Below are 10,674 nucleotides of genomic sequence, written 5' to 3'. Positions count from 1 at the left end.
CACACCATTGTCCTGCCTCAGTCTCCTGAGTAGCTGGGAGTACAGGTGCCCACCACCACGCCCGGCTAATTTTTTGTATTTTTAGTAGAGATGGGGTTTCACCGTGTTAGCCAGGATGGTCTCGATCTCTTGACCTCGTGATCTGCCCGCCTCGGCCTCCCAAAGTGCTGGGATTACAGGCGTGAGCCACCGCGCCCGGCCAAGAGAATCCTTTTGAGTATGAGAAAAACAGGCAGAACTAGGGAGTCCCATAAGCTTTTTCAGGCTTGAAGAGAGGAAGGAAGAAGTGATTCAGGTCAGGAGGAACATGCCTCAAGGAATAGTGAGGGCATAAAGAGGGAAGGGGGTGCTGTGCCAACTCAAAGTCAGCAGGCAGGGAAGGCTGGCTGAGGCTGGGGACTAGATGGGTGAGGGTCGGCTCCTCAAGGAATGGAAGAAGACAAGGGCCTGGGGTATGACATGCCAAATCCAAGTGTCTGCAGAGGTCCCAGGGGTTCTGGCGGGGCACAAGGCAGCAGTAGAGGAAGGGAGTTTAGAGTTTTTTGGGTGAGAGGGCAGGAGTGCCATCACAAAGACAGGACCCAATAAGTAATAAACTCCTGTACACATCTGTTTCATATTATAAATACACATTATATACAAAATAATGTTATAAAATGTAGAAAGGTCAGTGCTTCTGATTCTTAAATTATTGAAATACTAGACTCCAAAATAAACTACAAAAAAAAAAAAACAAACAAAATAAAAACTCATATTATTGATTTCTGAAGACCAGCTTTGAGGGTGGTCTGGGGCAGTAGTGGACCAGAGCCCAGGCTCGAGGTCATGGAGGTGGGCTTGAGGGAGGAAAGGGCGCAGGCAGTCGCAGCACCTGATTTCCCCCTCAATGGAGTTTCCAACATACTGCCCTGAGTGCCCCAGTTAGGCCTGGCACCCTTGGCTGGTGGGAGGGGCAGGCCCTCTGCCTGTCTGCTTACAGGAGCCCAGGGCCAGAGGGTGATAGAAGCCGAGTAGACCGACATTCTTGCCCAAAGGACCTAGACCAGAGAGCCAGGCCCGCATGTGGTAGTTGGAGGCATGGGGCAAAAAGTACTCCCCTCCCTCAAGCACTCACCTCACCTGCAGGGCAAACGCCGCCAAGAGAGGCACCCAGTGGTTTTCCAGCCCACAGGAGGCCCTGCCCTCACTGGCCCCCTCTCTCCTTTCTGATTTGGGCCCAACTGTCGCCATGGAGCCTGGGCCAAAGGCACTTTTGGAAACACGGATGCCAGTGGAGGCCACAGCAGCTCCAGGCCCCATGGGGCTACTGCCACTCTCTCTGGAAAACAGGCCGGAGCCCCAGAAGGAGCCCCCCAAAGGCCACTGCTGGCAGGGCAGGTCCCAGTGGCATCTCTCCTCTCCTCTGTTCCCCTGGCTGGTGCAGCTGCCAATCTGATGCCAGACAGACACCCAAAGGTGTGGAAGGGTATTGCATCTCTTGGCAAGTTCACAGTCTGTCCGGTTCCTGCCATTCCCTCCTCCTCCTGAGAGCAGCACGTTGCATATGAAAAACGTCCCATCCAGGATGCAATGTAAACAATGCAGAAGGAAGGTCCAGCCGCAGGGCTGAGCAGGGATATCCAGGTAGGCTCCTGCCTTATACCTGGGAGCAAGCAGAAGGCAGGGAAACAGGTTACCCTGGGCATGCGCACTCCCTCCAGGCCCTCCCTGGGCCTCCCTGGGAGAAGCCGACGGGGCAGGCAGGGGCCAAGAGCAGGTGGGGCAGTTCTCCCCAGTCTTCAGCCCAACACACACACGGGCTTGGGAGCTTGTGCTCATGAGGTCAATAGAGGAAGCCAGTGGGAAGGGGCAGGAGGGGCACAAGGGATGAGGGGCTCCCTCATCCATCAGAGGCTGGCAAGCAGTGCCATATGGCTGCCCAGCCCAGCACCAATACAGCAGGAAAGGACCAGACCAGGCTTGCCACCATGGTTTCTGTTTCATGCCCTTTGTGGCAATGAGGCCAGTAGGGACCCAAGGCAATGAGACCAGCAGGGACCAAATGGATCAGGGATCCACTGAACTTGGCCTGCCAAGGCAGGGTTCCAACCTACCCTTCAGGAAGGGCCCATGGGTCAAGAGGGACCAGGCCACTTTCCCACCCACAAAAGCCAGGAGGGAAGGCGAGCCCGGCACTCACCTCCGTGGCAATGACACATTCGTTCCTCTCCTCTGATATCAAACACACAGACTGGTACATGGAGTCCCTGGGGGAGCATATCGCTGATATCCGACACTCTGGCTTTTCACTGAGGGAACATAAGACAGGTGTGGGAGGGCAGGACGGGGAGAGGCTCACGGGGAGGGAGGACCCTGAAGAGCCAAAGGGCACCTGCAGGCTGGTTCTTAAGGAAGACACAGGGGCTGGAAGTGCCCAATGCTGGGCTGCTGCGGGGGGGCGGGGGAGGGACGCTTAGGAACAGGCCCTTAAGAGAGCCACAGGCCTCCCAACCTCACCAGAAGGGTCTGAGCCCTGCAAAAAGCCAGCGTTGCCACTAGAGGCAAGCCACACTATGGAAAGATGGAAGTCACAAGAGACACACTAAGGACACTTGACATGTGTGAATGAACAAATGAATGAATGGGAGGGAAGGACAAAGGACCCCTGGCAGAAATCCTACTGGAGGATCTTCCTGTCAGTAGCAAAACCCCAGCTGCTTAACTGCTTCCCGCCTGGCCTAGGAGGAGCCCAGGCAGAACCATGTCAGGCCGGTGGCCAGGCCCTGGGCTTCCGGGCACCACTCACCTGTGTAACCGCAGTGGCGCCTTCTCCCCTAAGCTCTTGTCACTGTGGGGAAACTTTCCTGGCATGGTCCCCCGCCCCAGGGGTCCTGGGGCCAGATTATAGTCCAATGTGTGGTTTTGCTGTTTGCCACAGTTGGACTTGTCCAGGCCACAGTCCACTTCCAGCTCCTTCTTCTGGTTTGTGTTTTTAAGCTGGGCGGCAGGAATCAGGTTGTCCTTCTGGAAGTCCGACAAGTTGTTCATGGCCTCCCTGCTGCCGTCGTCTGGCCGTCGAAGCCGCAGCTGCCGCACAGCCACTGCCACCATGCCCAGCAGCACCAGCAGCACCGCCAGCCCCACGCCCAGGGAGACGGCCACCCAGGGGAAGCTGGGCGGCAAGCCCACGGGGAACTCGCAGCGGCTGCCCACAAAGCCATAAGGGCAGTTGCACACGAAGGTGTCTGTGGAGAGGTCAGTGTAGCAGGTGGCCCTGTTGAAGCAGGGACTTGAGGCACAGGCATCGATGGATGTCCGCACCTCACAGCGCCGGCCAGAGAAGCCGGCAGGGCAGGTGCACATAAGCCCACTCTCCAGGTCATGGCAAGTGCCACCATGGGCGCAAGGGTTACGGGCACAGTCACTGACGTGGCGTTCACAGTAGGTCCCCGTGAATCCAGGACGGCAGCGGCACATGCGGCTTGGACCTCGGTTTAAGCACTGTCCCCCTGTGAGGATGCAAGAGACACAAGTCAGTGATAGCCTGGGAGCCCCCTGGGGCATGGGGTGGGAGCCCCATTCCAGGAACATGCTCGGGCCCTTCTACCTCCACGTGCAGAGCCCACTACAAAGAGAACTGCACAGAGTCAGGAGACCTGGAGTTTAGCATGACCCTGATTCTCTAGGCCTCAGTGGGCTCATGTATTAAAATGACTAGCATCTTACAGAGCTTTAATGTAGACTCAGACAGATAGGCTTGAGTTTGGACCTCAGCTGTCTCTCTGGCCTGAGATCTGGTGCTTGCTGCTTAACCGTGTCCCTAAGCCTCAGTTTCCCCATTTGTTAGACTGGAGTAGAATGCTAGCCCCTTCATAGGATAGCTAGGAAGGTGCATGAAGTCAAGAGCCCATGCTTGGTATACAATTAATGCTCAGATAAGTACAATCGTGATTGTTTTACTTCATCTTCACAACCACATGAAGGACAGAGGACAGGTGTTATAGTTTCCATTCAGTGATGAAGAAACGGCAGTGCCAGAGGCTTCAGTGAGAGAGCAGACTCCCTCTCAGCCTTTCCCACCCCTCTCCAGCTCCTAAGCGCTGCCTGCCTGCCTGCCTCACAGAGGGTCACCTGGGAGCCAGATAGACAAGGATTACCAACAGCTTTGTGCCTCGGAAGGTGCGAACATTCAAGACGCCTCATGCTACCTCATGCTCTACCTGGGCACGGGGCAAGATGAGGCCTCCAGGAGCAGGGCTCTGACTGAATCACTGCCTCCTTTGAGGAGAAACACGAAGCCTCCAACATCCCTCTCTCCAGCTCAGGACTTCCTGGGGAGGGTCAGAGGCCACCCCAGCCAGGACAGCGTTCTGACATGGGAATAGGAATGGAAGCTGTGCAGGGTGCACACCACCCCTGCTCCTAAGGCCTGCGTGCTACTAACCAGCTCCGCTTCCACAGCCCCTCCCAGCTGATCAAGCAAGCTCTTCGCCCTCCGGAGCAGATGGGGGGCCAGAGTGGCAGACAATGCCTCGCTCCTCTCCTGACCCTCCCTCACCAGAAGTCTCTCTCAGCCCCAGTACCAGTCCACCAGGTTAGAAGGGCAGCAGGACGTACCATTGGCACACGGGTTGCTGGTGCATCTGTCCACTTTCTTCTCGCAGTTGGAGCCAGTGAAGTTGGGGGGGCATTCACAAGCATAGCTGGCCCCCTGGTTGCGCTCCCGGCAGGAGCCCCCATTGAAGCAGGGGGAGTCAGCGCAGCTCAAGGTGCTATGTTCACAATGCAGGCCATAGTAGCCTGGGGGACACAGGCAGTGGTAGCCATCCTCCTGGTCCTGGAGAGACCATAAAGGAACCAAAGTCAGACCCTGGGGGGCAGGGATGCATGACTGAAGGCTGGGCCCCACCTGCCCACAATGCCTGTCCATGGCTGTACATCCACTGGCTGCCTAGGTTAAGGATGCCCAGACACCACCTGACACCTCTGTCTTCCTGAGCTGGTCTGGGCCTCACCTTACAGCTGCCTCCATTGCGACAGGGGTTGCTGTCACACTCGCTGAGCTCCAGCTCACAGTCCACACCAGTGTAGCCTGGGCGACAGGTGCAGGTGTAGCTTCGCTGCCCACTGTTGGAGCACGTTGCCCCATTCTTGCACGGGGAGTGGTGGGTGCAGTAGTTGAGATCTGCAGAAACAGGAACCAAGCAGGTGAGCAGGGCCAGGGAAGGCACTCACCTCTAGGCTCCTTGCAGTCCATGTTTGCCCCCATGTTTGGCTCAAAGATGCCTCAACTCAAAGTCTCCCAGGCCCAAACATCCTTCCTCCACTACCGATAAAATCTTTTCTTTCTTTTTTTTTTTTTGAGACAGAGTTTCGCTCTTTTTGCCCAGGCTGGAGTGCAATGGCTCGCTCTCGGCTCACCGCAACCTCCGCCTCCCGGGTTCAAGCGATTCTCCTGCCTCAGCCTCCCGAGTAGCTGAGATTACACGCATGTGCCACTACCCCAGCTAATTTTGTATTTTTAGTAGAGACGGGGTTTCTCCATGTTGGTCAGGCTGGTCTTGAACTCCCGACCTCAGGTGATCCACCTGCCTCGGCCTCCCAAAGTGCTGGGATTACAAGCGTGAGCCACCGCGCCCGGCCTTTTTTCTTTCTTTCTTTTTTTTTTTTTTTTTTTTTAACAGAGTCTCGCTCTGTCGCCCAGGCTGGAGTGTAGTGATGTGATATAGGCTCACTACAACCTTTGCCTTCCAGGTTCAAGCGATTCTCATGCCTCAACCTCCTAAGTAGCTGGGATTATAGGCATGCGCCACTGTGCCCGATTAATATTTGTATTTTTATGGGGTTTCATCAGGATGGCCAGGCTGGTCTCGAACTCCTGACTTCAAGTGATCCACCCGCCTCGACCTCCCAAAGTGCTAGGATTACAGGCCATCGCACCCGGCCTAAAATCATGTTTCTTAAAGCACCTTGAATCACATATGACCAGTGCAGTCAACCAAAAGTGAAACAACACAACTGGAACTGGAAGACGTCCGTCCTGCCAGGGAAACTCACAAACTGCCAACCCAAGTAGGAGGAACATAAGGAAGAAGAGCGGAGGGCAAGGCCACATGTTGGGGAGGAAGTCAGAAAAGGCGTCATGGAGGAGGGGCAGCTGAGATAAGCCTGGAAGTAGGGATAAAATTTCAACAGGTAGAAATGGTAGAGGAGTGATGTGAGCCACCATAGGCAGTGATCGGGCACTTTTTAAATGAAGAGGTGTTACAAGGGCATTTTGAAATATAAGTGTTTTTTTATTTGGGAAGGACAGGGAGGGAGAACCAGACAGAGTAAATATAGGGCCTGCAAGTGCTGTGTTTGCATACAATGAGTATATGACTGTGTCACCTGGGAGCAAATACGGTGGAGAGGGAAGGGAATGAGCAGGAACCAGATGCGTGAGTGTTGGGGTGGGGATGGTAGTAGAGGGACAGACACACACACACACACACACACAGAACACAGGGACTGAATCTCAAGACCCTTGTTGACAGTAAGTCAGGGCCTAGGCAATTTATTTCCATCCTGGCAAGCCCTCCGCCCACCCTACCCAGGGCTGCGCTGGTGTCTCTGGGCAGCAGGTGCACCCATTTGATCCTGAAAATGGGAGGCACAGGCTGCAGCTGGCTAGCGGGATGCAAGAAAAAAGGCTTCCTCCTCCCCTAAGGTTGAGACTGAAAGGCCCCTGTAGAGCCAGAGAGTGACTACCCCTAAACACCAGGTAGAGACCGCATGGGTTCAGGCAGGTGGTAACTAGCTAAGAGCAGGGGAGGCCGTTTGTGCCCACACCAAAAAGTCGGTTAGATGCCACTCCGCCCAGAGGCCCAGCTCACCCACAGCCTCAGGTGGCCAGTGGGCACACCCCACCAGACAGCTGTTTAGGGGAGAGCTGCTCAAACAGCCCTGGAAGGTAAGCAAACACTCAGGGGGTTAATAGGTAACTACGGGGTAGAAAGAGGAACTGAAACTGGCATCCTCTCTCTTTGGCCTTGCTAGGATTTCTGAGTGCAACCTCCAGGCTGCCGACCTTGTCATCCTCCTGGGTTCTTCAGTCACCCTGGCTCCACCACCCCCTGCCTCCGCACCTGGGGAAGGACCCACTGCCTCATCCTAGGCAAGTTGTAAAGATCCTTAAAAGACCCTAGATCCTTGGAAGATCATGGGAAAGCCAAGTCTGCAGTCACCAAGTAAGAAGGATCCAGGCAACAAATCGGATTTCCACCCCCCAGCTCCATCTCTCCCACCCACTCTGCATCCTCTCTTCACCCTGACTCACCTTGGTCACAAAACAGGCCTCCCCAGCCCTCATCACAAGTGCATTGCCAGGGAGTGCTGCAGGTGCCGTGGCGACAGCCATTGTGGGGGATGCATTCGTTACACAGCCGGCCCTGCCAGCCTGGGCGGCAGCTGGGGAACAAGGGAGAGGCAGAGTGAGGTGAGAGGCCTTGGCCAAGGGAGGGCTCCCACTCACCACTTCCTGTCCCCTACTCACAGGCACTCTGCTGGCTTGCTGCAGTAGCCATTCTGTTCATGACAGCCCGAAAGACAGATAGCTAAGGGAAGAACACAGAGCTGGGTGAGGCTGGGATGCCAAGGACTCTTAAGCTCCATTCTCCCCTGCTGGCCCTGGGGGTCCCCTAACTCTCCTGGGCCCACTTCCTACTCCTGGCCTCCCAGAGGAGTCCTGGGTATCTTAAAGTGAAATGATGGCACAGGGAAGGAGAAGTCAAGTTGAATGGAATGTCATCATGGGCTTCTTGTGGGCTTTGGCATGATGGGAGGAGCACTGGGAAGAGAGAGGAGGTCTGAGGCTAAGCCCACCCTCAGCATCCCTAGGTGTCCCTGAGGCCCAGCTAGTAGGAGGCCCAGACCCGCTCTTCAAGGGAGACAAGCCGTGACCAAGAAGCTTCACTGTGTTTGCTCAGGGGACCCTCCCCTTCCACACAGGTGGGAGCTTGGCTGCTTACGCTGTTGGCAGTACTCCCCAGTCCAACCCGGCAGGCAGGACAAGTTGCCATCTGGCTGGCACACATAGTGGCCGAAGTGGTCATTGCGCTTCTTGCACAGGCGGGAGCAGTTGTCTCCATAGTAGTTGTCACTGCAGATGACCCGGTAAGAGTAGCGCAGCCTTGTAAGGGTGCTGGTTTGCTCATCCAATAACCAGTTCTGACCCACAGCTAGGGAGCCCTGGATGGCGATCTTGCTGATGAGTGCATCTGGTGGCAAGGCCTCTGAGGGGGCAGAGGGTCGGGTCAGGGAAGGGTCGCCAGTCCCCAGGGGTGCCAGTGACGGCTGGCCAATGTCCTTCTTGGCTGTGATGATGGTGATCAGCCAACAAATCAGCCCAGTTATCCAGATGACCCCCACCTGCCAGCAAGAACAGGCCAGAGAGACCCAAAGCCCCGCTCTGTAGCTGCCCTATGTGTGTGCATGTGCAGGGGGCCTGATAGTATTCAAAAAGGGGACAATAGAAGGATGTTAAGATATCCCAGGGTCTTGGAGGCAGATAGGGAGGGGAAAGAGGAAAAGAGGTCAAAATGGACAAAAGAAAAAAAGAGAGAAAAGCTCCCCAGGCTAGGGAGGGCCCTGGGAGCAGGGGGTCCTTTGGTGCCCATTCAGGGGTTCTGCCTCCAGAGGTGGGTAATGGTTTTCTTTTTTCCTTTTCAAAGTGAGAATTGTTGTGCTGCTGAAATATCCTTTTCCTCTGTGTCAGAACAACATCCCAAAGCCATTATTCCCTTTCCAAAGGAGCGGAATTCGCGAAAGGTGTAAAATACAGGAAGGGGCCCGTCAGCGGCGCTGGCAGCTTCAGCCTTTCTCACCGCCGTACTCCCCGCGTTCCCACGCCAAAAATAACCCGCAGGAAACGCAATTGTGCTCTGAGTCCAGGCAGCGAGCGGAATCCGAGCGTCCAGCGCGGGGCGCAGCTCCAGGCCCAGCTAAGCGTCCTGCCTCCCACCCCCAAGCCCGCACTTCCCCCGCCTAGAACAGATTAACTCTTTCGGCGCTGCGCCGTGTCGCCCCCGTGTGGTGGCGGAGCGAGCTACTCACCTGGCCGCAGGTCGTCTCCTGGTGCGTGCCAAGCTTCGATGATGAGTGAGAAGGTACCCTGGGAAAGGGGGTGGGGGGACGGAGAGATGGCGAGATGAGCAAGCCGGGAGAGGTGGGGGTGCCTTGCGGCAGCCTGTCTAATTAATCTAATTGCAGGATTCAGTTACTGCGCCCGGGTCAACATAACCGGGCTGCGCACAGTGTAGCGCTTGAGCAGGGAAGGCGAGAGGAGAACCCCCGGTAGAGAGAGGGTTGAGGGACGGGAGAGTGTGTAAGCGAGAGCCATTGAAGGAGGGGGTGGTGGGGTACCGCACCAGAGTGGTAGGTAATGAAAGTCGTGTCCCAAGAGCTGGGGACGGGAGGACATAAACTGGGAAGAGGCAGACTGGTGACAGCCTTCTCTGGGATCAGGTCCCAAGAGAGAGTTGGGAAGAAAGAGCCAAGAGAGAATGCATCCTGGGCTTTTTGGGGGTGGGGGGGGTGTGCAAGGAAATCTGGGGAGGGGGCTTTGGTCCCAGGGCGCCTCCTCTCTCGGCTTCTGCGACCTCCCAATGCGCCCACGCTGTGCTCACCGGCCAGGTGAAATTGAAGGGCAGTTGGAGAGGGTTGCGTCCCCCGCCGCTACTGTCGTCCCGGACAGCGAAGGAGTTGGTGCCCAATACCGGCGTGGAGACGCTCCCAAAGGTGCAGGGTCCGGGCGAGACGACCGCCTGGAAGTGCTTAAGGCAGACGCGGAAGAAAGTCCGGCAGCCGGGCTCGCAAGGCCGCCCACTGGCCAGTACGCCGCGCTCGTTGACGAACTCCTGCAGCTGCAGCTGGAAGACGCCGGAGCCGGCCGCGCGCTATTGCACAGGGACCGAGGGAAGGAGGGAGGGGACTGGTCAGCTCAGCTGGTGCCCGAGGCTCAGGCCCAGAGCGCGGCAGAGGGGACGGAGAGGGCGCGGGACGTGTTACCTGCTGCCAAAGTGCCACCAGCAGCAGTAGCGCCCAGCCAGAGGCGCTCCAGGACGCTGCCGCCATCCCCTGGGGCGTCGCTCTCTCCACCCGTGGGCCCTGAATCTGGCTCTGTTCGCGACGTCGCTTTCCCGCGCGTCCGCCAGCCGGCGGGGTCCCTGAAAAGAGGCGCTCCTCTCGGTACGCTGCTCCCCCTTGGCCTTCTCGCTAGCTCCGCTGCAGCTGCCGCGGTAGGTAATCCAGGTGACTGCGGCTGGGCGGCGACAGCGCAGAGGACGTGTCTTCCGTCTAATCCTGGGGTTGCAAGCGGGCTAGAGCCTGGGTACGCTGCACCAAGGCGGCTGGGGCTGCGGCTCTTGGCCTCGTGTTCCCGGCCTGCGCGCAGCGCCGCTACTGAAACCTGCGCGCTGGGAGCCTTCCTTATATATATTGGCTCCTCTCCTCGCCGCCTGTCACTCAGACTCATGGTCATTCTCCCCTCCCCTCCCGGCCTCTAGCAGCTACAGTCCCAGCGCCGCCCGGAGGGGGCCTCCGCCCCCGCCGCTCCCCCCTCCCCGTCAGCCAGTCGGGCGCAGGTTCCCGCCCCTCCGTGCAGCTCGCAACCTCTAGGTTCTCCAGCTCTGCGCGTGCCGAGGTGACCAGTCCTCC

General features: G+C 57.2%; 1 protein-coding gene across 1 annotated transcript; it reads right to left on the bottom strand.

The window, feature by feature from the left end:
- Window positions 1–589: 589 nt before the first annotated feature.
- Window positions 590–10,421, bottom strand: DLL4 (delta like canonical Notch ligand 4). The gene is made up of 11 exons (XM_001099250.4): window positions 10,027–10,421; window positions 9,645–9,914; window positions 9,073–9,130; window positions 7,989–8,252; window positions 7,514–7,574; window positions 7,298–7,428; window positions 4,995–5,164; window positions 4,597–4,816; window positions 2,786–3,488; window positions 2,180–2,288; window positions 590–1,642 (listed from the first exon to the last, which is right to left on the bottom strand). The coding sequence occupies exons 1-11, from the start codon at window positions 10,090–10,092 to the stop codon at window positions 1,637–1,639; spliced, it is 2,058 nt and encodes a 685-aa protein (XP_001099250.1). The 5' UTR covers window positions 10,093–10,421; the 3' UTR covers window positions 590–1,636.
- Between the last annotated feature and the right edge of the window lie 253 nt (window positions 10,422–10,674).

Source organism: Macaca mulatta, chromosome 7 (assembly GCF_049350105.2).
Source record: "Macaca mulatta isolate MMU2019108-1 chromosome 7, T2T-MMU8v2.0, whole genome shotgun sequence".
NCBI classification, from domain to species: Eukaryota; Metazoa; Chordata; class Mammalia; order Primates; family Cercopithecidae; genus Macaca; species Macaca mulatta.
This window is presented reverse-complemented; position numbering and strand designations above follow the sequence as displayed.